The following is a 22,880-nucleotide window of genomic DNA, read 5'->3' as shown; positions in this document are numbered from 1 at the left end:
GTACGGACAAGCATACATCTTAAATAGCGTCAACACCGTGAACGTAATAAAAGAACTATACCTTTTCATCACTCATTTTGCCGTACCATGTTCCATTACTTGTAATAGTGGAACCGAATTCAAATCAGAACTCCTTATGGAATTTTGCAAACTTCACAAAATTCAATTTCATGTTACTACCCCACGAAATTCGAACAGTAATAGCCCTGTTGAAAGATTTCACCTACCTCTTCTTGAAAATACTCGCGTCCTGAAACTACAACATCCCAACACACCCATAAAAACAACTAGTCCAACTAGCGATTATAGGGTACAATTCGTCAATCCATTCCGTGACAAAATACTCCCCTTACGATGTAGTCTTGGGTAATACAAAATCACTAGACCCTTTTGACTCAACGGACGAACACATAATCAATAACTTCATAAATGACAGGAAAAGTAGGTTGGTTACACTCTACGAGAACATCCAGAAACGTTGTCAAAATAATAAAGAACGTGTCATCGATAAAAGAAACGAGACTCGTGAAGACCCTGTAGAGTTCACAGAAAATCAAGATATATTTGTGCAAAATCGCGAAGCTGCTCGTAACAAAGCTAAACCTAGACACATTAAAAAACGAGTTTCGAAAGACCTAGGACAAAATTAAAACAACAACAGGAGCAATAATTCATAAATCAAAAATAAGAAAACCACCTATTCACTCTCGACGTTCTTTACAGGATGACAGAACGGACCATACCGATCCTAATAGTATCTCTTCGACTTCTCGTGATGACCCAGGTAATAACCAGCCAAGAAATTAAAATCCAACAACTCGACAATCCACTCTTACGATTAGAACTCGGAAAATCAAGAATCATTTAAACAAAACATACATTTTTACATTATATTGAAACCCCTCTCTTAGAAATGCAACTCAGAAATATTGAATTTTTCTACGAGAGACTAATAATATCGATCAATAATAAAACTGAATTGGAAAAGGACCAGATCATTCTGAATGATTCGTTTAATCAAGCTAAATATTTCCTAACCAAAAACTGAATTGAGTAATATAATTTCAAATAATCGCAAAAAACGCGGACTAATTAATGGTCTAGGCATAGCAAGTAAATGGCTTTTTGGAACGTTAGACCATGACGACGAAATTAAATACGATTCAAAAATTGAAACACTATTTGAAATCAAAATTTTCTCAATCATCAAATTAAACTACAGACTTCTCTTAATCAAAAACTGATCAAAAACTACAATGAAACCATAACCGAACTTCAAGATAATCAAATCCTATTGAGAGATGAACTCAACCAACTAAGAGAAGAGCTCAATAACCGAACTAATAATTTATATTCACATTTTGCATCCTTGGGGGCCTTTAGCCAAATAATAGAAAATTGCTAAAGTTTGATAACATTTCTTGACAATTTAGAAAATGCAATCATGTTTGCCAACTTAGGTTATCTCCATCCTTCAGTAATTCCACTTAACGATTTAGTAAGTGCTATCGAACACATGGCCAATATCTATGGTCATAAAAAGATCCTCAAAACTCAAAATGCATACCTTTATTACCAGCTGGCAGGAACTCAAGTAAAAATTGAGAAATACAAAATTATTTTTGCAATACATATACCAATTTGCCTAGAAGACGATTTCCGAACCTATAATCTTATTAGTTTACCATACCAAAATACAATCATCACCCCCTATAAACCTTTCCTCATACTCGGTACCGAATATCACCAGTTTGAAGATACACCATGCCCTCAAATAGATGGTGTGTTTTTGTGCCAACATCATGACGAAACTATAATCGACACCTGTATTATTGCTCTGATGAAGGACAAAAAACCCAATTGCCTGAAGAATGAAGCCATTCTGAATCACCCCATAATAGAAGAAATCAATGACCGATTTCTCCTAATCCTGCCATCCAGTGAATCCGTTATAGCCCAAGCGGATTGCGAGAAAAGAAGTGTACACAGAATCGAAACAAATACTCTTCTAAAAATCCCAGAAGGCTGCAGTGTTGTTGTGAAAAACTTCACCTATAAAAACGAAGAAGAAACTATTTTGGGAAACCCACTTATTCTTCCCAAACTGAGATGGAATGTGGCTTCCAAATCTAATGGTGACCAACACGAAAATAAGCCATTGATACTGAAGTCAATCAATTTCCAATCCATACGAGAACTTCAAACAGAAGCCATACGCCATACCTTAACCAATTAATACATACACCCAGCAATTTGGAATATACCCGGTGTAACTATATACGTTCTACTCCTTACCGGATTCGCCATACTTTGGTTTTGGATGAAAAAGAAAAATGGCCATCGCAATACCAACCGACAGAAGGACCCTAAAGAAAACAACCCTTTATCCGTATTGTTTTCTCCTGAGGAGGGAGGAGTTATGTGAAAAGATTTTGCAGACTATCCAAGGAAATGCAGTGCTTGCAGATTCCCACCCCAGATCCAGAAACGATTATGATCATAACTTTTTATTCATTTCTTTTTGCAGATCTCGATGTGAGAAGTTCTCTAGAAATTTTATATTGTAATTTTGAGTAAAATAAATTGTTTTTAAAAACGGTTTTCGACTTCAAAGTTACTTAACTTTGCTAGACGCTTGTATTGAAGCCGAAGGAGGCCATTTCCAACACTTAATTTAGTGCAATTCGTTGGTCTAGATGTTAATGTTATTTAATATTTGTTGTTATTGTTACATAATTAGTAATGAAAAATTGTAAAAATAATAATTTCCGAAAGAAACATTCAATTCCTTGTATTATTCCTTGTGAGGTCCAGAGATATGCAATTAGGTCGACTTTTTTCTCAAAAACTAAGCGAGATACGAAAAAAATTCACGAGACAAAAAAGTTGTATTCCTAATTGCTCAATCCAAAGAAATAATAAAAATTGCACAAAAGTCAGTGGCGTACATTTTTAAGTAAAAAATATTCCTTCACATCCCGCTCGAAACGCCACTGGACTCAATAAATTGAATTACGTTCATTCTAATTAGTTCCTTCAATGTTTTAAATACCATTGCCAACTTACAACAAAATTAGGTAAAGGATATATGAGATATTTACGAATAACTTTTTTTTATTTTTATTTAAACACCCTGTATCTTGAGAACGAAGGATTTGCGGACCCATGTTTATATGAATATTTCGTCTTAAAATTACCTAAAGAATCGTCTGTTGAATTTATGGTACATACTTGATTAACACCCTGTATATAGAGATTTATCATAGTTAATATTTTGCTTCTAATAAAAGCTTCTCTGCTGCTATCGGTTTTTTTCATCTTATAGATATATCTGATACATTTTTTTTGTAGTATGAGTATCCTAGAGATATTAGCAGTTTTCCCAGAATATAATTCCATACCATGCTTATATTCCATATAAGCATGGTATGCAGAGAGGGCGTCTTCGGTTGAGACATGTTTCGACAGTATTCTCAATGCATAGCAATATTTTGCAATATTTTTTGATAAGTAGGCTATGTGATTTTTCCAGTCCAATCTTATATATATCAAGAGTCCCAATAATGTTACCTGATTGCATATGTTTATATTTTGATTATTATATTCATAGGTATTCAACTCTGGCAAGGATCTATTTGCGAAATGAATTATTTGAGTTTTGTCAATATTAATTAGTAGGTCATTTGCTGTGAGGAAATTGTTTAATACATCTAGCACATTTGTTATCTCTATCATGATCGACTGAGAGTTATTTTCTTTTACGATGACCGATTTATCATCAGCATATAATACAATATCTTCATTAACTACATTTGGTATTTCATTTGTGTACAATATATATAATAATGGGCCTAGGATGGATCCCTGTGGCACACCCGCTTTTATCACAATTGATTCTGATTTAATTATCCCCGAGATGTCATTTTCAATAAAATGTTCTCTGTTTGTCAAATAGGATTTGATTAAGTCCAAAGATGTGCCTTTTATTCCATATTTACAAGTTTGTTGCATAAAATTTCATGGCTGACACTGTCAAATGCTTTTGACAGGTCAATACACAAAGTTACAGTACAATCATCTTTGTTCAAATGATGTAAAATTTTTTCAATGGATTGATATATTGCTTGTATGGTTGATTTACCTTTACGGAATCCATTTTGTTCTTCTGCCAACAACACATTATCATCTAAAAACTTAAGTAAACGTCTGTTCATGAGTTTTTCAAAAATTTTACTGCCAATATCATTGGCAACAATGATATTGGTCTGTAGTTACTTTCTTCATCTGTGTTTCCTTTTTTAAATTTAGCTTTAATAATGCCCTTTTAGTACTTCTGGGAATACTGCTTGTGAGAAACATAAATTTATAATACAAGTCAAAGGATAGGCTATGATATCCGCTATGATACCAGCAGATTGTTTAATACATTCCATTATTTCAAGCGGAGTGGTAGGTTTAAAGAAAAAAACATCATCACATTCTTTTATTTTTGTATAATCTGGGCTATCTGGTTCATTTACGTCAGGGCAAACTTCACTTAAATACATATTGATTTGATTTACTATGGTTTGTGAATATTTATATTTTTTTGCAAAACTTTCTAGGATATTGTTTTTGTGGCAGTTGGATTTTGGTATTTTTTTTATTAATGACCATATAGCGTTGGTTTTATTTTCAGTTTTCATTCATTCAGTGTTGGACATTTTTTTAGCAGCTGCAATAACTTTACAGAGAACGGAACAATACTTTTTGAAATACTGAGTACTTATCAGCCCTAGTGTCTTCTTTTTGTATAATGCACGTTTTCTAAAGCAAGATTTTTTTATACCTCTTGTTACCCATGAATTGGGCCTAGTTTCATTAAACTTTTTTCCACAAAGATCAGGTTTATTATTCTACTGAAAATATTCAAAAAACAGCTGTATGCTATATTTACATCTGTACTCTGTGTTACACTTTCCCAATTAACTCCAGCGAAATCCTGTTTGAACTGAATAATTTTATTTTTTGAGAATATTATTTTGTTGATCCATTTTATTTCATTTGCTTTAGTTTTTTTCTGGAAAGTGTTATCATTTGTCCATAGTGATCAGATAATGCAGTATTCAAAACCATGCTTTTTCCATAGTCATCAAAATTTACAAAAATGTTATCTAATAGAGTAGATGAAATATTTGTTACTCTGGTTGGTTCAAAAATAGTTTGTGTTATGTTGTAAGTGATGAGTAACTCTAAAAATACCTTAGTTTGTACGTTGTCTTCAAGCAAGTTGATATTAAACTGCACATAGTATAACCTTAAATGTATTGAATTTTTGATGAACTAAATCGATTATTTCTTCCATGTTCTCAATGAAAATATCGAATGATCCTGAACCAGTTCTGTAAAAAATGCATTTACAATTTTCATTTTCCTAATTGCTACACTTCCACATTCCAAATGACCTTCAATACTTTTTCTGACAATACTCTCTACACTCTCCGCATCCATATCGTTTTTTGTGTAGATACTGACTCATTCATGCTGCATCATTTTTCGGGAAAAAGCTGATTTCATTTCGTATCCCTCAATTTGTATATGTATATGTGTACTTTCTCTCAATATCAACTGGTTAGTAAAAGAAAAAAGACTCACATAACGCTTCTTTGGGTGGTTCATGCCAACCTTAAGTTCCGTTGACCCGGTTTGTCTTCAACACCAACACTTTTATTTTAAACTCCCCTGTATCCAATACCGATTTATGATTTCACTATCGATTTTCCTTAAATTTCGCAAAATAACTCCCCTATTTAGGCCACCTTCCTCAGGCTCGAAGGCTGAGGGATGAGACCCCCGATCTCGTCTCGACGGACTCCGGTGACCGACTTTTTGTATCTCCCCAAAAAAACTTCCATGCTCTCGCGTCAGCAACGCTAGCCACGAAAACCTCATCTCAGCGTTTTTCAACCTTCCCAAGCGTATGTTCATCGACAGGATGCACTATATTCATTTGTTTAGTCTAGCCCAACTTGAACATGACCACAACGACGCTGGAAGGTCCGACAGTCATAAAGTAGTTTAAGCGGCTTTTTCAACTGGAAAAATATCGGCACCGAAGAACCAAGTGATCGATCTCGATCTTTATGAATGAAATGATATTTTACAATAAAATGATATTTTACGTTAACCATCGCAATGGCAGTTATTACCAATACTTTTTGGGAAAGAAAGTTTTTAGCTTTCTACTACTCCATCTTGATAAAAAAAGGATGAGGGAATCTTCTTGAAAATAAGTAACTCTATACATGGATGTGTAGATCATGCAATGAGTTCTACTTTAAAGTAGAACTCATGTAAATGATATTTGAAATGCAAACGGAGTAGAGAAAAGTATTTTCTGTATAATTCAGTGTTCATATAGAAGTATTCGTTTCGAAAGAATTTTTTTATTTCGTGTAATTCAATATTTATATGAAAGTAGCTGTTTCAGGAGGACTTTCTTTCAGTTTGTGTCTGAAATTTACTTCTTTGTATGATCTACACATCCATGTATAGAGTTACTTATCTTCAAATTGATTACTTCCTTCTTTTTTTGGAAGATTCCCTCATACTTTTTTGTATCAAGATGGAGTAGTAGAAAGCCAAAAACTTTCTTTCCCAAAAATTAATCACTCCTAAAAATATAACCCCTTCCGTTTTCAACATCTCTTTTTTCATGATAATTATTGTTCCACTTCATTCTATAGCGTAATCAATAGTTCATTTCAGAATATTCTCCGCTATCCCCGATCCTGCCATCTGTTTTCTCCTTATATATTCATCATTTTTATTTTTTCCCACATCTAAGAGTTTTGAAGTTTCACCTATGAAACTTTTTCCACATGAACAATCTTAAGCTTTTTCAACCGTATTTTCAGGTGAAGTTTAATAGTTCTTACATCATAACTATAACCAATTCTTCTCAGTAGTTGTCAGACAAACCGGAAATATAAGGTATGATGTTAGTTGTGTGTATTGTGGTTGGGTTTGTGGTGATTGTAGGATTTGTATATGTTGTATATTACTTTTACCAACCATTGAGAACTCTTCTCACAAATTGCTCAGGATATGCGTTTTGCTCTAAAATTGTATTAATGGTAGTTTTTTCTCCTTTCATATTATGAACTATATTGTTCTATCATACAAATATCTAACTTTACCTTTTTTGACGCTAGCTTTAGTTTTATAGTGGAGATATCTATAAGCATGAGTTTTCTTTCGATAAACATCCGTATGAAGAGTATTTATTGATTTTTTCATCATAACATCGAGAAAAAGAAGTTAAATATGAACTTCCTTTTCTAACGTGAATTTTATCGTATGTTCTCTTGAATTCAAATAACTCAGGCAAACGTTGATATCACCTGTATTATGGTTCCATTAGGTAATACGTGTATTTTGAATGTACATATGATTTTATAAAAAATATAAGTGAAAATTTAGACAACATATGGAACAGACAACAAAAACTGATATACTCAATGATGATTTTTCAACTGATATCTTTTTCTCCCTGTTTTTCTCTCAGAGGGGTTTAACTCAAACTCCAAATAGACAACTGCCGATTCGAACTGCATACCCAAAATGTTAATTCAAAATCTTTAAATACTCCAAATACAAAATGACTGTTCAGAGATTAAGTAACGTATCCAGTCAGAAGGAGTACAAGAGTGGGCAATCTAGTCCAAAGGATGAATTTAGGAACTCATTCAGAAGAAAAATTATTGTTGTGTTCTGCCTTTCCTCATTTTATTTGATGACTTTGCATTTCAACTGATCAAGTTCCTAATGTTTCGTGAATTTCTGACATTTTCAGTTTTAAATATTTAATAGTGAACGATGTTCTCGCATATGTTTCAAAATTTCCGAATGCACAATAAAAATAATGTTCTAGTGTAATGAACTAGTTTGTATGTCAGTCAATTTAGTTGATAATTCACATGCTTCCAAGAAGGTTTCAAAGCATATTCGATATCACCAAAACTGAAGCCATCAGTCACTTCTGTAAACCCTATAAATAATGCACATTGTAAAATACTACAGAAATTAGCATTAACTTCTTAAAGCTAATCTATCACTATTCCAATGCAATAACTATGTAAGCAATTTTTTTATTTTTCAGTTTTCATTCCAGTTCCAAATACTTTCCTTCAAAAACTTAAGGAGGATTCTGAAATGCATGATCCCTTACATGCGAGTAAATATTTCAGAGACTGTAAAGAAAATGAACTTGTGTTACCCTCGTGAGTATCTTTTCATACTATATGCATGTGGGTGAATTAATAAAAATCTTCATATATTTTATAGTTTTCCTTTGGAATGAATTTTAAAAAATTACCAAAATGCTTAAATCAATTCAATTCTACTTAAACACAAAAATACTTTCATCTAGTTGGTGTGCATTAAGGGGATATTATTATTTATTCTAGTTCTGATACCATCCAGGTTGATGATATACACAAATCATAAATGAAATATTATAATTATTTGTGAATTGCTAAGCATGAAAACTGGCCATTCAAACCCCAACGTACTCAAATAGTGCAAGTGATATTGTCAGTGAAGTATACGTCAATAACTTCATTTTATCAACAGGCTCCCTAAGGGAGCCGTAATAAATTACCGACCAACTCACCATCTACACCAACCTCTCAGTTCTATTCAGTATTCAAAACTAGCATGAACCGATGAAAAATAATCTATACCATTTTGAACTTTCAACTGAATCCAAAAATATATTTATTTCAATGTCAAAAAATCATTCCCAAGCATTCTTCCAGAAGTTTCATATTGGCTCATAGATAAAATGCTACTTAAAAATCATACAAACCCATATATTTTTTCGAATATCATTTTATTATTGTCAACAGGGCTACACCAAAATCATTTGGGGTTCGATAGCACCATACCGTTTTTTTTCTCATGTGGTAGCATTGCTATATTCTGAACCGTAACAGATACGAAGACGACTAAATGGGAAAAGAAATAACTGTCATCGGGAACAATACAATGGTCGAAGAAAATTTACGAGTTATACGGAGAAAACCAAAAATGCTGGAATAGAATTTTTATTTCGGAGACTATCAAAAAATGGAAAAAGAGAATGTTATTGTATTCAAAGTGTACTATGACGATGTAATAATAAATATTCGATAAAACGTTCAGTCTCAACATCAAATTTTTTTCTTAAATATTATAGATATTAATAATGCGATAAATTGTTTCGATTTCTTCGAAATATAATCCAGACAACCTAATACATTCGACAGGTGGGTACCCTAATGAAAATTAGTACTTTTTCGTTTTGGAAATTTTTGTATTGCCGTAATCCTTCTTTCAAGGCTTATTTTTTCCTAGTCGATTATAATTCCTGATATTTTTATAATTCTCAATTCTGAAAGTAACGAAAATATCAGTTTTTGGTCAAAAATCGATTGTTATATAACTTGGTATGATCAAATAGGATCTCAATTCATTTACCATCCTAAACGCGTGGCTTTGCTTGGTTTCTATGGCAGGAAAAATGAATACATTTTGATATCTGTTGAGAACTATCAGACGTTTATGAACGTATTCAAATGATGATGCAAATGATGCAAAATCAAATAGAAATCCTCTTTTGGCAAGAAATATATATTTTGAGCTATATCCGAATCGTCGTATTCCGAACATCCAAATGTTTAGACGATTAAAAAAAATTTTGAGGGACTATGGTGCATTTGACAGTCAGAAAACAAGAAAATGTGTGAGGAATCAAATAAGTGTTATGGGTGCACAAATATCACCACATGCAAATGTACACAGTGAAAACAGTTACAAAAATTATGCTAATCAAGATTATTCTTTACGAGAAACCGCCCACGAAATGGAGATTTCTGTAAAATCCACCAGAACTATTTTGAAAAAAAAAAAACAAATGTAAATGCTACTGGATACGCAAAGTTCATCACCACAATGAAAGGGATTACGAAAGGAGAGTACGATTTGCGAAGTGGTTAAGACGTAGAAATAGGAAAAATGAAAATATTTGTAAAAAAAAAATATGAACAAACGAATCCAAATACACCAAAAATGGTTGGTTTAACAGAAATATCCATTATAGGTGGAGTATTCACATAGGGAAACCAATTTCGGAATAAATGTTTGGTTGTGAATTGTGGGAACAAACATCCTTGGCCATTTCTTTTACGATGATCATTTCAATAGTGAAATGTATCATCATTTTCTATTCAATGAAATGAATTCGATGGGCTACTTATATGAATTGCCACTGAATATCCGTCATAAAATGCAATATTTTCAACAGGACGGCGCTCCTCCCTATACTATTCCCTTACTATTGTAAGGGAACATTTAGATGCAATATTCCCCAAAAAATGGATTGGAAACAATGGATTAATTAACTGGTCAGCTCAATCCCCAGATCTTACTTCTTTACATTTTTTAGTCTGGGGATACATGAAGGATGAAGTTTTACACCTATTATGCTCGAAAATTGCCACAGAAATTGTCTGGACCGATAATTTATGTGCATCCAACAAAGAGGTCGTCATTTCGAGTATTTAATTGTTTGATTGTTGTCACTGATGATAGTGGTTATTTCAAATGAAACACTATAAAAATATCAAATGTGATCTGTTTGTATCTGTAGAGTAGGGCGGGTGATTGTAAGCCCACAGCACTTAGGTCACATGTGACCTATTGTTCATCCTCCCGAGGAGTTGTTCTCCTGGTCATCATCCATCCTGTCCTTTCCAGGAAGGTGGACAGGTCACTGGGAGACATCTCCTTTATATTGACAGGTGTAAGCCAAGACTCGCCAAACATACACTCTCTTTCACTAGTTCGGACTTCCATTGTCTACTATATAAAATGATTTGAAATCCCTGAAACAACTAAAAAAGAAGAATTGAAAATGAGATAGCTGAAAATAATAATTATATTAGCCAAAATAAACCTGAAATGAAATAATAGTGAAATAAAATACAAGTAAAAATAGAACAATTGAATAAATAAAAATAAAGAAATGAAAAAAGAAAGAAAATAAAAAGTGAAGAGATTCCAAGTCACGTTAGTTCACGACGTTTCGATTGTTAGTATCTACAATCTTCTTCGGGTGATGACTAGACTGATTCCTCCGAGAGATGACTATTTATAGGTCGTTCGAGTACTTTCACTTATCCCCGGTTTCCATTTTCCGCTTCACTGGTTCCGTGGGAGATGACCGTTTTGGCGGGAGTTGGCCATTTTTCGCTTGATGATGGGTTTCCAAATGTTGCGTATTTCTACGCTGGCTTGGCTGAATACGTTGTTGGACAACATGTATGCGGCTTCCTTGAATTTTCTTCTAAACCAATGTTCCTCTCTGTGCAAGATCTCAGCTTGGGACCACTCGATGTTGTGTTGATGGGTCCAAACATGGTCTGCTATTCCTGATTTGCTGGTTTCCCCTCGCTGTGTGTGTTTCTTGTGCTCGGTAATGCGAACATTCAATGGCCTCTTAGTTTCACCAATATAGGATTTTCCGCACTCACAGGGTATCCGGTAAATGCAATTCTTGGAATCGCAGTCCGCGTTTGGTGGCCTGGTTTTCGTGAGGCTGCTACGGATAGTGTGACCGGATCTGAAGCAGTTTCTGATGTTGTACTTGGAACCAATTCTTCTTATTCTCTCCAATAATCCTCTGATGTAGGGAAGTGCAAGCACTGGTTGTGACGGCTTCTCTTCCTTGCGAGGCTCCTGTTGTCTTCTAGCCAAAGTCTTTTCTACCATCGCCGGATACCCTGTGAGTGCGGAAAATCCTATATTGGTGAAACTAAGAGGCCATTGAATGCTCGCATTGCCGAGCTCAAGAAACACACACAGCGAGGGGAAACCAGCAAATCAGGAATAGCAGACCATGTTTGGACCCATCAACACAACATCGAGTGGTCCCAAGCTGAGATCTTGCACAGAGAGGAACATTGGTTTAGGGGAAAATTCAAGGAAGCCGCATACATGTTGTCCAACAACGTATTCAGCCAAGCCAGCATAGAAATACGCAACATATGGAAACCCATCATCAAGCGAAAAATGGCCAACTCCCGCCAAAACGGTCATCTCCCACGGAACCAGTGAAGCGGAAAATGGAAAGCGGGGATAAGTGAAAGTACTCGAACGACCTATAAATAGTCATCTCTCGGAAGAATCAGTCCAGTCATCACCCGAAGACGATTGTAGATACTAACAATCGAAACATCGTGAACTAACGTGACTTGGAATCTCTTCACTTTTTATTTTCTTTCTTTTTTCATTTCTTTATTTTTATTTATTCAATTGTTCTATTTTTACTTGTATTTTATTTCACTATTATTTCATTTCAGGTTTATTTTGGTTAATATAATTGTTATTTTCAGCTATCTCATTTTTAATTTTCCTTTTTTAGTTGTTTCAGGGATTTCAAATCATTTTATATAGTAGACAATGGAAGTCCGAACTAGTGAAATTCATCATGAAACATTGTCAATCACCTTCAAACATACACTCTCTTATTGACGATAACTCCGGGCTCTCGCATAGGGCATGCCTGACAGTTTCATCTTCCTGTTCACACATCCTGCATAGAGGTGTGTCCACTAGCCCCCTATTATGAAGGGGTTTCCTTAGTTGACCGTGGGCAGTCAGAAATCCTACTGTTAAGCGTAGATTTTTTCTGGTCATCGCCAGATATTTCTTCGGCGCCAGCTTCCCAGGGTCGCCCAAGGTGATCCTGGCAAGATTGCATCCTTTGATTCCATCCCATCTCTTTAGAGATTGAGCATGGGTGTAACATTTGGCTAGTTCCGCAAGTGTCGAAGTCATGAGGCCGTAGGTGCCACTTGGTCCTTAAATTCTCAGTCCAGCCGCTTCCTTGACTAAAGAATCGGCAATGCAATTACTTTTACTCCTGTCGTGCCCTTTAACCCACCTCAGGATAATGTTATTATCTACCGAGGCTTTGGCTAAATCTTGGTGACACTCTAGTACTAGCCATGAGGTTACACGTTGTCTGTTCAAGGTTAATAGGGCTTGTCTGCTGTCAGCGCAGGTTGTTATGTTTTTGCCAGAAATTCATTTTCTGGTTATTCCTTTTGTGGCTATTGGGATACCAGCCAGTTCTGTTTGGACCACGCTGGTAATTTTTTCCCATTACCCACCTAATCCTTAGGCTTAGTAATCTGGAGTACACTCCACATCCTAAGCCTTCTTTGGTTTTTGAGCCGTCTGTATATATGCGTATTGCATTTGTAGCATCTGACTCTGTGTTCTATTTTATTTGTATTTTGTAGGGTTTATTAAATAAAAACCTGGGTTCAACTGCATCATCGGTTGCCTACAGCAGAGGTTGCGCAGTAAGCGCTTCCCGCCATAGGCCCAGCCTCAATTGACCGATTCTTATTTCGAAGTTCACACCAGCCGTGCGCAATCGTATCATGGTCATGGAATGGCTCCGTACGTTAACAAAGGTCTTATTATTGCAGTGTAGATCCAGGTGACCACACGGAGTGAAAGACCCCATGCGCGCCCCACTGTCCTCCGACATTGCTCATGAGCCACATATGCTTTTTTTGCTCTACTCTGTAGGTGAGAGTTCCATGTTAGCTTCCTGTTGAGAATGGTACCAAGGTATTTCACCTCTTCAGAGAAGTTCAGTCTGCTTTTGAAGTTTTCGGGAGGTATAAGCCCGATAAATTTCTTTTCCTGGTGAAAAGGACCATCCTGTGCTCTATCGCACAGTGTGTTCACAAATTCGCCGGTCTGCAAGATAACTATGTCATCTGCATATGCAATTGTGTAGAATCCATTATTATTGAGGTGATCAATCAGGGTAACCAGAACTGTGATAAGGCCCCTCCCTGTGGACATCTCCTCATGACCAGTCCTTTCACTGTGATATCTTCTACATTGATACTTATTACTCTATAGAGAGCATCATGAGTATCAATTTTTCTTCCACCAGGGGTACATTCCTGGATTGTAGTTGCTGGGTAATTTTTGGAAAGATTGTTTTATCAAACGCTCCTTTGATATCTATGAATATACCTAGTGTTAATATACCCTTGGATTGTGAATTTATTGCTATCAATATCTGTAATGAAAAGGATAGGTACACATCGAATATTTATTATTACATCGAATATTTATTATTACACTTCGAATACAATAACATTTTTCGTTTTCCATTTTTTGATATTCTGCGAAATAACAATTCCGTTCGAAAAAAACGAAAAACAGCATTTTTTGTTTTCACCGTATAACTCGAGAAGGGCGAGAGTCCCCGAAAAGTTTCTTGGACCATTGTATTGTTCCCGATGACAGTTACCTTTTTTCGCATTTAATCGTTTTCGTATTTGTTACGGTTTAGAATATAGCAATGTTACCACATAATAAAAGAAACGGCCTGTATAGAATAAAAAAAAATCTGTTCAAAATCTGTTTTTCCGTTAACCAACTATGGCACCCCTATGAACGACAACCCTCAGAACTCGAAACTTGTGCGAGCTAAGGACTAATGAGTTCCTACCTATTGACGTGTGATTCCTAACACGGGTTGGACGATATCAAGTAAAAATCGATCGTTCAGCCTGGGGCTTGAATCACCAACCAACACGGCGGTCGAATCAAGTGAGTGAATTCCTTACTGGAATTTTCATGGGCAACTTCTAAAAAACTATCCACAAATGTTCAATTTACAAAAAACTTTTTGGTTCAGATATGTTAGAGATATTATAGCTTGGACAATTACAGTCATCTCTCCAATACATTAACTCAATTCAAAAAATATTTACAATTCGATCAAATTTTCAGACTTCACAGTTATAAAAATTACCGACAAACATGATTTCGCAATTAATCACAAAATAACCTGTACAGACACAAGTAGCAGGTGAATTTATAATTGAAATCTACTTTTTTATTTTTCGATATGAAATTGTCTACTGAAAAAATAGTAAGTATGATTCACATTTTGGGTGAATGTGACAGAAATTATTCATTAGCCAGTTTCAGAATTATTTCCAAATTTGAGTCCTGAAATCATTCTCATTATTCGAGATAACGATCAGATGTGGTACGCCAGCAAAATGTATACGACAATAATCGCGACATCATGTGAGTGAAGAGGCTTTTGAGTTCTTCAGTAGTCTCCATAGTTCTTCAGATGATTGAAAGTAGGAGTATTTTAAGTGGAAAGTCATCTTCGTGTCGTTCAGGCTTGGAGTCCAGCAACCTTACCCTTTCGGCTCTCGAGAGGGACCAATGGGTAGAGTATTTTAAGTCGGATTAGTTTTGCATTGGGTACCACAGTTGTCGCTTCGAACCAAAGGAGACTAAGGTAGTAAAATCGCATTCAATACAGTGGACAGTAAATAAATATCACTATAAGATATTTGATTGAAGCATATGGCCCTCATGATGGAGAAATTACTATGATTATTACTGAGCTTAAGAATGCTGGTATAATATAGTAATCTTTGAATAAACAATGCAGAAAAATTATTCTTCTTTCATTTCACATACCAGAGGTGTGACTTACCAATCTAAAGAAAGTAGATTTTCAAAGAGCTGAATCGTATGAAATGATTACGAAACAAATTATAAGATTATTCTCAGTACAAATGAAGTGACTCTCTTTGAATGAATGCTAGATATAGGACGCTGCTATCAAATGCCTTTATCAGGAATAAATTATGAAAAAACATTTGGAAAAGTTCACTTCAAGCGGCATCGATGATAGCATATGATCCACTATGACAATAACACAATTCAAATAAAATATAACAAATAATTCACTTCAGATTTCAATAATATTCCCCCAAATAATCAGATTTCAATCGGCATTCAAATAATATCTAAAATAATTCACTCTTCTGATACATGAAACTATATTCATTTGGAAAAATACACTTTAGACTCTTAGTAGCAGTCAAAAATTATCAAAATGATTTCCCTCATACATTTTTTCAAAATATATGTGAGCTCGAAATAATTCCCTTTGAAGTTAAGAAGCGAGCTTGGATAATGACACAAACACCATGAATCTCGACTATTGTTGTTATTATTACTAGCAATAGATGCGACTGATTGTGTTCCGACCTAACGCCGATGGACTTTTATCCTCTGGGGAAGGTTGAAAGATCTCATTTTCAATTTGACGACCAATTCTAGATACGGATTGGAAGCGGCAGTAATGCAAAGCTTTGCTTTATCATTATTATTATTATTATTGTTGAAGTTCCATTTATCAGTACTAAATAAAGTATATTTATTTATTTTAAATAGTGCTGTGAAAAGCTTTCTCAACATTTGGTACCTACTACAAGTCTAGCACAACATCAAGTCTGCTGCATTTTTGGAAAGGTAATTTTGAGCTCTATTGAAACTTTTTGAAGATGCACATTTTCAAAAAACCTGTAACTCAGAAACGATGATAGATATCGAAATGCGGTTTTCACCATTAAGTTTTTCATGGTTCCAGGTAGTGGCTATATCGAGAAAAATCTGCCAGTAATCAATCAGTTTTTCGAGGAGTCAACGTGAATATGAGTGTTATGGTTTAATTATACAAGATAGTGGATAGGAATGAAATCCGTTGAAAACGACGCCCTGAGAATAAAAGTATGATGAGATGAAATTGAAATAAACTTGATAATATAATGATAAGATTTTATTTCATTCTTTTCTCAGGATCAAATCGAAAAAATATCGATCCTACGAAAAAATTTATTGAAACCAAAATTGTTAGAAATTCAAAATCATACAACTTGAATTATAATGATTTTCCTAGTGAAATTGAAAATGAACTTGATAATACAATGATAAGATTTTACTCCATCCTTTTCTCGGGATCAAATCGAAAAAATATCGATCCTACGAAAAAATTGATTGAAACCCAAATTGTAGGAAATTCAATTTCATACAACTTCAATCATGATGATACATGTGATTATAAGATTTTACCCCTTCCTTGTCTCGGGTTTGAATCAAAACTATCAATTCCACGAAAAAATTGATCAAAGTCTAAATTGTAGATAGTTCAATTGTGTACAAATTTGATCATGAAATTGAAAATAAACGTGATAATTCAATTATAAAATAATACAGCTGCGATTTTTTCGGAATCCATCTTGATGTGCTCTCTTATACTGAGTGATGTTCAGGATCGCAACTCGACTTTATGAGTCGGTTGTGATCGTGGTAGCACCCCACACCATCATCACTCCACTAGCTCTATACGTGCCTGCGTCGTGATTCACTTCAGCAATGGCATATGATATTGAAAAAGGTCACTCAAATTCAAACTGGAAACCCACTCCAAAAGCCTCTTCGTCCATACAGCTGAAGATCGTCGAATCCTCAAATATTAGAAATAGCCGCATCAACAATGAAGGTCATTCAATGTCAAACCTAAAACACCATCTCAAAGCCACCTTGCTTGCGTCGCTGTTTGACGTAGGTAGGTCAAGGTAGTTCGAAGTCAAACTCGAAACGCTCCCTCAATGTCACCTTGGGTACGTTGTGCTATGTAGGTTCATAACTGCAATTCAACCCTCATTACAGATATACCCATCGTTAATAAATACCAATAACGTGAAAGTTTACAATTCCAAAATAACAAGGAATGAACAATATTCACTTTCAGATTACCATTCGACCCGAGGGTCAAAAATGTTAAATGAAAAAATTATTAAAATTATGTAAAAAAACACTAATACGTTTGAACATTGACTAACATCCGACAGCAGTTTGGTCTACAAACGTTAAAAACATGAAAATATGGGCAAAAAACGAACATCAAGTTGACGTCAATGAAAAACAGAAAGCTGTTTTTGCTGAAATGTGTTTTATTCGTTACCCGAATAATGAAGACCAAGATTAAATAATACTTTTATAGATACAGTTTATTTTTCTGTCTTGTTTTACATCCAGCCACCATGTTACCATGTTACAATCTTCCGTTCTAACATCTATCCCCTTTTAAACTTAAAGCTGAATATACATTTCAGTTCTACCTAATTTACATAATCAACCAACCACTTGGGTTTAGTTCTAATTCGCTCTGGCCGATTATTTAATCGACTTTCAGGTTTTTGTTTATTCCTAACCGGACTAATTTCACACGCACTTTCCACCTTTGACTCCACGAATTCATTAGTGCACTCACTAGAACTATTATCACTTCTACCTAAGTTTACATCTGAGTGTAAAGAACTACTGGGCACCGGTTCTGGAAATGTTGTTTGGGTCTGACTTAATGTTGTTTGGGTCTGAATGTCAAAAGGTTGAAACTGTGCATATGGTGGTAATACCAAAAACCAACGATTTTGCCGAAAATTCCCCCCACTCGTTCCAATAAGATAAGATCGTGATTCATCTAATTTTTAACCACTTTTCCGTAACATCACAAATCAGTGATCCAAACACTATCACCAGGAAAAAGCTCTGACAATTCTTTAGTCTTGTGCCTTTTATCAAAATCACATTTAAGTTTATGTTTGCTTCTTTCCTTAGTTTCAATCGAAGATTTAGTATCCACTAATTCATCTAGTTTACTTGGCAATATAGGTAAATTAGTTCTTAATTTACGCGGCTTCCGCCTCCCCATTCGACTGAGCAAAATACGGACTTGATGTGACATGTTTAAAATTTAGCTCATGTGCAAATTTTTTTAACTCCGACTGAAACTGCGGACCATTATCGGTTCTAAACGATTCGGGAATACCAAATCGTGCAAATTCTTTCTTACATTTTGATATAATGACCTTTTGGGTCATTTCTTTTAAAGGAATTATCTCAAAATATCTTGAAAAATAATCAGTTATAATGATACCAGACATCGATACACTTAAACATATCCATTGCTACCTTTTACCATGCTCTGGTGGCAATAGCATCTTTCAGAAATGGTTGTTTAAAGTTGATTCTTTCCTCAACGCAATTCGGACAATTACAGATCATGTTCTCCAACTGAGTCGATAGCCCCACTCACCAGACTGACATCTTTGCCCTCTCTCTACACTTAGATATTCCTTGATGACCTAAATGCAAGTAATCCAAAACTTGTTTCTGCAACATAGGGGGAATAATAATTTGCGTCCCTTTGTCGCGTCTCCCATGTTGCCAAACAAGCCCGGATACTCAGAGAATGCAGATACCTTTGATTTTTCTAAATTCAAATTTCCAGCAAATTTCAAAATGTTTAAGTGTACGATTCCCGGCCTTCCCAATAATGGAGTTGTGAATTCTCTGAAATATATGTATCTAAACATGTTTATCCCTATGAGACATTTTCAATTTCAGTTGACCTTGTACTTTCAAATTTTTACCATCCGGCCCTGATATCACTTCATTTACAGGCTTTAACCTGTTGAAAAGACTTTCTGTCAACATTTTCTCTGGTTAACATGTAACATCAGTTCCAGAATCGATCAAAAATCGTATTATAGTTTCAAACCCCTATACATCTAACATGCAAAACCACTGAGAAATATTAGTTTGAATATTATGATTTTAACCTATCGTGAGTCCTAAAAAATGTTCTGGACTCTTCCTCATTTTGCTCAGCTTGGAACCTGACGCTTTATGGCCTTAATCGATTTAGTTTTGCACACCTTGTGCATTGGCACAATGTGCATTGGTACAATGCAATAAAATAGGTCATTGGACCTATTTTATTGCATCTCGAACATTTCGCCTTCTTGGCTGGACACTTGCCCCGTATGTCTCGCAAAAATAACATGCTGCCTCCCTTTGTTGTTTCACAGTGTGATTTCCTGCATAATTTTGGCCTTCGAATTCCCAGGAAATTTTTCAATATTATCACGACCCATAGCCATGACTTCTGCACCTGACCCACAACGTCAAACAGCACCTTGTTGAGACAACATTTCCGATTGTCTAGCCATTGTGACAGCATCATCAAGGTCAGATTCGATTGAAGCTGAAGTCTTTCACTCGTTTTTTTATCCTGCATGCCTACGACTATACGATCCCTGATGAGCTCATTTCGCAAGTTTCCATACTCACAAAACTCCGACAGCACATGCAATGCTGTTATGAAACTGTCCACTGACCCATCTGTCTGTTGTATACGTGTGATAAACTTGTATATTTCGAATATGATGTTCCTCTTTAGGAAAAAATGATCATCAAATGCTTTCGGTGCCCCTGCATATGTTGTTGGTTTCTGTGCCCACTGCAAACTAATTTGTTCACTTTATTCGCCCATAACGTACATCAAAATGGCTATTATCTCAGTGTCAGTCTTTTGCTTGAGACCCGAGACCACCAAATATCTTTCAAAACGTTTTTTCCACTGTGGCCGGAACCGCAAAAAATTGAGTTTCTCAGGAGGTTGTACATTCAACCGTAAACAGTTAGGCACTACTCACACGGGGATATTCAAGTCGCGAAACGACTAAGATACGCAGTGACTCGGAGACCCAGCAAGTGTTTTTATACGTTGCTGCTCAGATGGGGAAATTCCAGTATCGAAGACTTGGCAACGTCGCGACGCAGAGACACGGCGACTCGGCTTGCCAGTCTTCTAGTCCCTCAGTTGCGTGATCGCGATGAACGAGCAAGCGTTCAACGTAAAGTTTGTCGGCGAAGTGGAGAAGTTTCCTGTGCTTTATAATTATAGACTGAAAGAATATTCCAGAAAAGATGTTACGGAAAAGGCGTGGAATGAAGTAGCCAAGAATGTTAATCTATCAAGTAAGTTCCACCTTTTTGTTAAAATGAATACATGTATTTTATGAACCCATAGAACAATATAGGTATATTATTTTAGGTACTTTAGAGAATATAATGAAATTCCTCTCATGAAATGAGATGAAGAGTAAAATGATGCACATTCAAACAATTAAAAATTTCCATTGCCATGGGAGGGAAGCACGTGGCGTTAGAAAATAGTTTGCTAAATAATTCCTCACATCATAAGCAGTGGACCGAGAATGCAGTATAATGTCTCTCCTTGAAGGGACAAGAGTAGTAGAAGTGGTGAAGTTTTGTTGTGGTTCATCACTATGATATTGAATACCTTCACATCTACGAATGAAATTATGCAGAATGCAAACTGATTTAATTATGTCAACGACTCTCTGCGTGGTTCGGGAACGAATAGAACTGCTCAAGACTTGAAATTTTTTTGTCATCATTCCAAAAACGCATTCCACACATTTCCTTCCTCTACTCAGTCTGTAGTTAAAAATTCTTTTTGTGTTATCAAGAGTTCTTTGAGGGTAGGGCCGCATCGGGTACCTTGCTAATGGAAATGCTTCATCACCAACAAAGTAGTACGGCAAGTCACACTCATTTTCATCATCAGGTAGTCTTGAAGGTGATGGCAAGTGTGATAGGCCACTTGTAATCCACTGTTTAGTAACTGATGCACGAAATATTCCTCCATCGCTATAACCAGTTTCAATGGTGGTTAAAAAACCATCGGCATCACTACATGCCAGTAGTACAATGGAATGATACTGTTTATAGTTGAAATTGGTAGAACCTGTCCCAGGTAATTTTTCGATGCGGATGTGCTTCCCATCCACTGCTCCCAAGCAATTAGGTAAATTCTACAGTGTGTAGAAACGTTGAGCAATTGTTTTCCATTGCTCTTCGTTTGGAATTGGCATGTAGGTGTGATTCAATACTAGCCAAATGAGTTGGGTAGTTTCACGTACGATGTATATAACGGTGCTCTGTCCTCGCGCAAAGTACAATGCCAGCGATGTAAAAGTACACCCTGTAGCCAGATACCTGCAAGATATCGATAATAATGTTCACGTATCTGTAGTTACATAAGATAAAATAATACTTTCAGCATGTTATTCTTATTGGTTATTTATGTTCTAATATTTTTCGGCAGTCCTCATTTTTTAAATTTTTGTTCAGTTGCAGAGTGCAAGGAGAAGTGGAAAAACCTGCGATCAGTTTTTGTATGCCGCTTGAAGCCACCACCGTCAGGTTCAGGAAACAGAGTGTAAACTGCGTCAGAGGCGATGCAGTTTACACTTCCCTATATACGAACAGTGGGGAAGCCTGAAGGAAATTTGCCTGAAGTACCCACTGTACCACCATCTAGATCTGACGTGTCTCAACAGTTGTCTGAACACCCATCTCAGCAACACCAATTGTCTGAAGAGGAAGAAGATTCACACTCACCACCTCCACCCCCACCCCCTCTTTCCTACAGTCGGTGTGCTTCTCCTCCACTAATTAAACCTCATTGTACACCTTCAACGACTGACTCTGTGAGCACTCCGGCGTTTAAAAATAAACGTAAACAACAGACGCTCACAGATGTTGACAAGTCATTCAAAGATTATATGGACGCCAAAAGGCGAAAACTTGACAATCACGCAAGACATTCTGATGCAAAAAAACTATTTCTTGATAGCTTACTTTCCGAAATCGAGCCACTGACAGAAATCCAAATGAGGGGTTTTAGACGTAGAGTCCTACACCTCATTGATGAGCTGAGGTCAACACAGGACCAGTCTCTAATGGGTTTTTCTTCACCCTATTCATATTCTTCCTCTCCATGTTCCTCGGTACCCATGCACACTTCGCAAACGATACAAACAGCAACGATGGAGGAGATAGGACTGGCTACTTCCCAACAATACTATGACGTAGTCCGCGAGGTATTAGACCCTTCAAATTGATGTGTTTATATTTCCCAAAAATTGCAAGAGAAAATAATAAAAACATGTACATTGTTAAATAATAACTATAATACGATGTAGCTATTGAATAAATAACATTCCTCGTAATTTGTAACTTTCACTTACCTCAATGTAATAAGAACTCGTTCCTCAGGGCTCACACATTCTCGCATGTTT

At 35.8% G+C, this 22,880-nt stretch overlaps 1 protein-coding gene across 2 annotated transcripts in view; it reads left to right on the top strand.

The window, feature by feature from the left end:
• The window catches only part of LOC111508878 (L-asparaginase), a 137,655-nt gene that overhangs the window by 28,792 nt on the left and 85,983 nt on the right, over nucleotides 1-22,880 (top strand). For both annotated transcript variants that reach the window (XM_074178061.1, XM_074178060.1), the window contains exon 2: nucleotides 8,141-8,261. In XM_074178061.1, coding sequence (XP_074034162.1) covers nucleotides 8,141-8,261 — 121 coding nt within the window. The remainder of the gene's footprint in view (nucleotides 1-8,140; nucleotides 8,262-22,880) is intronic.

The sequence above is a fragment of the Leptinotarsa decemlineata genome, unplaced genomic scaffold, assembly GCF_025532065.1.
Source record: "Leptinotarsa decemlineata unplaced genomic scaffold, Ldec_3_MD MMD2_tig00003348_RagTag_RagTag, whole genome shotgun sequence".
In the NCBI taxonomy this organism is placed as follows: domain Eukaryota; kingdom Metazoa; phylum Arthropoda; class Insecta; order Coleoptera; family Chrysomelidae; genus Leptinotarsa; species Leptinotarsa decemlineata.
The sequence above is the reverse complement of the archived record's forward strand: the minus strand, read 5'-3'. Positions and strand labels throughout refer to the sequence as shown.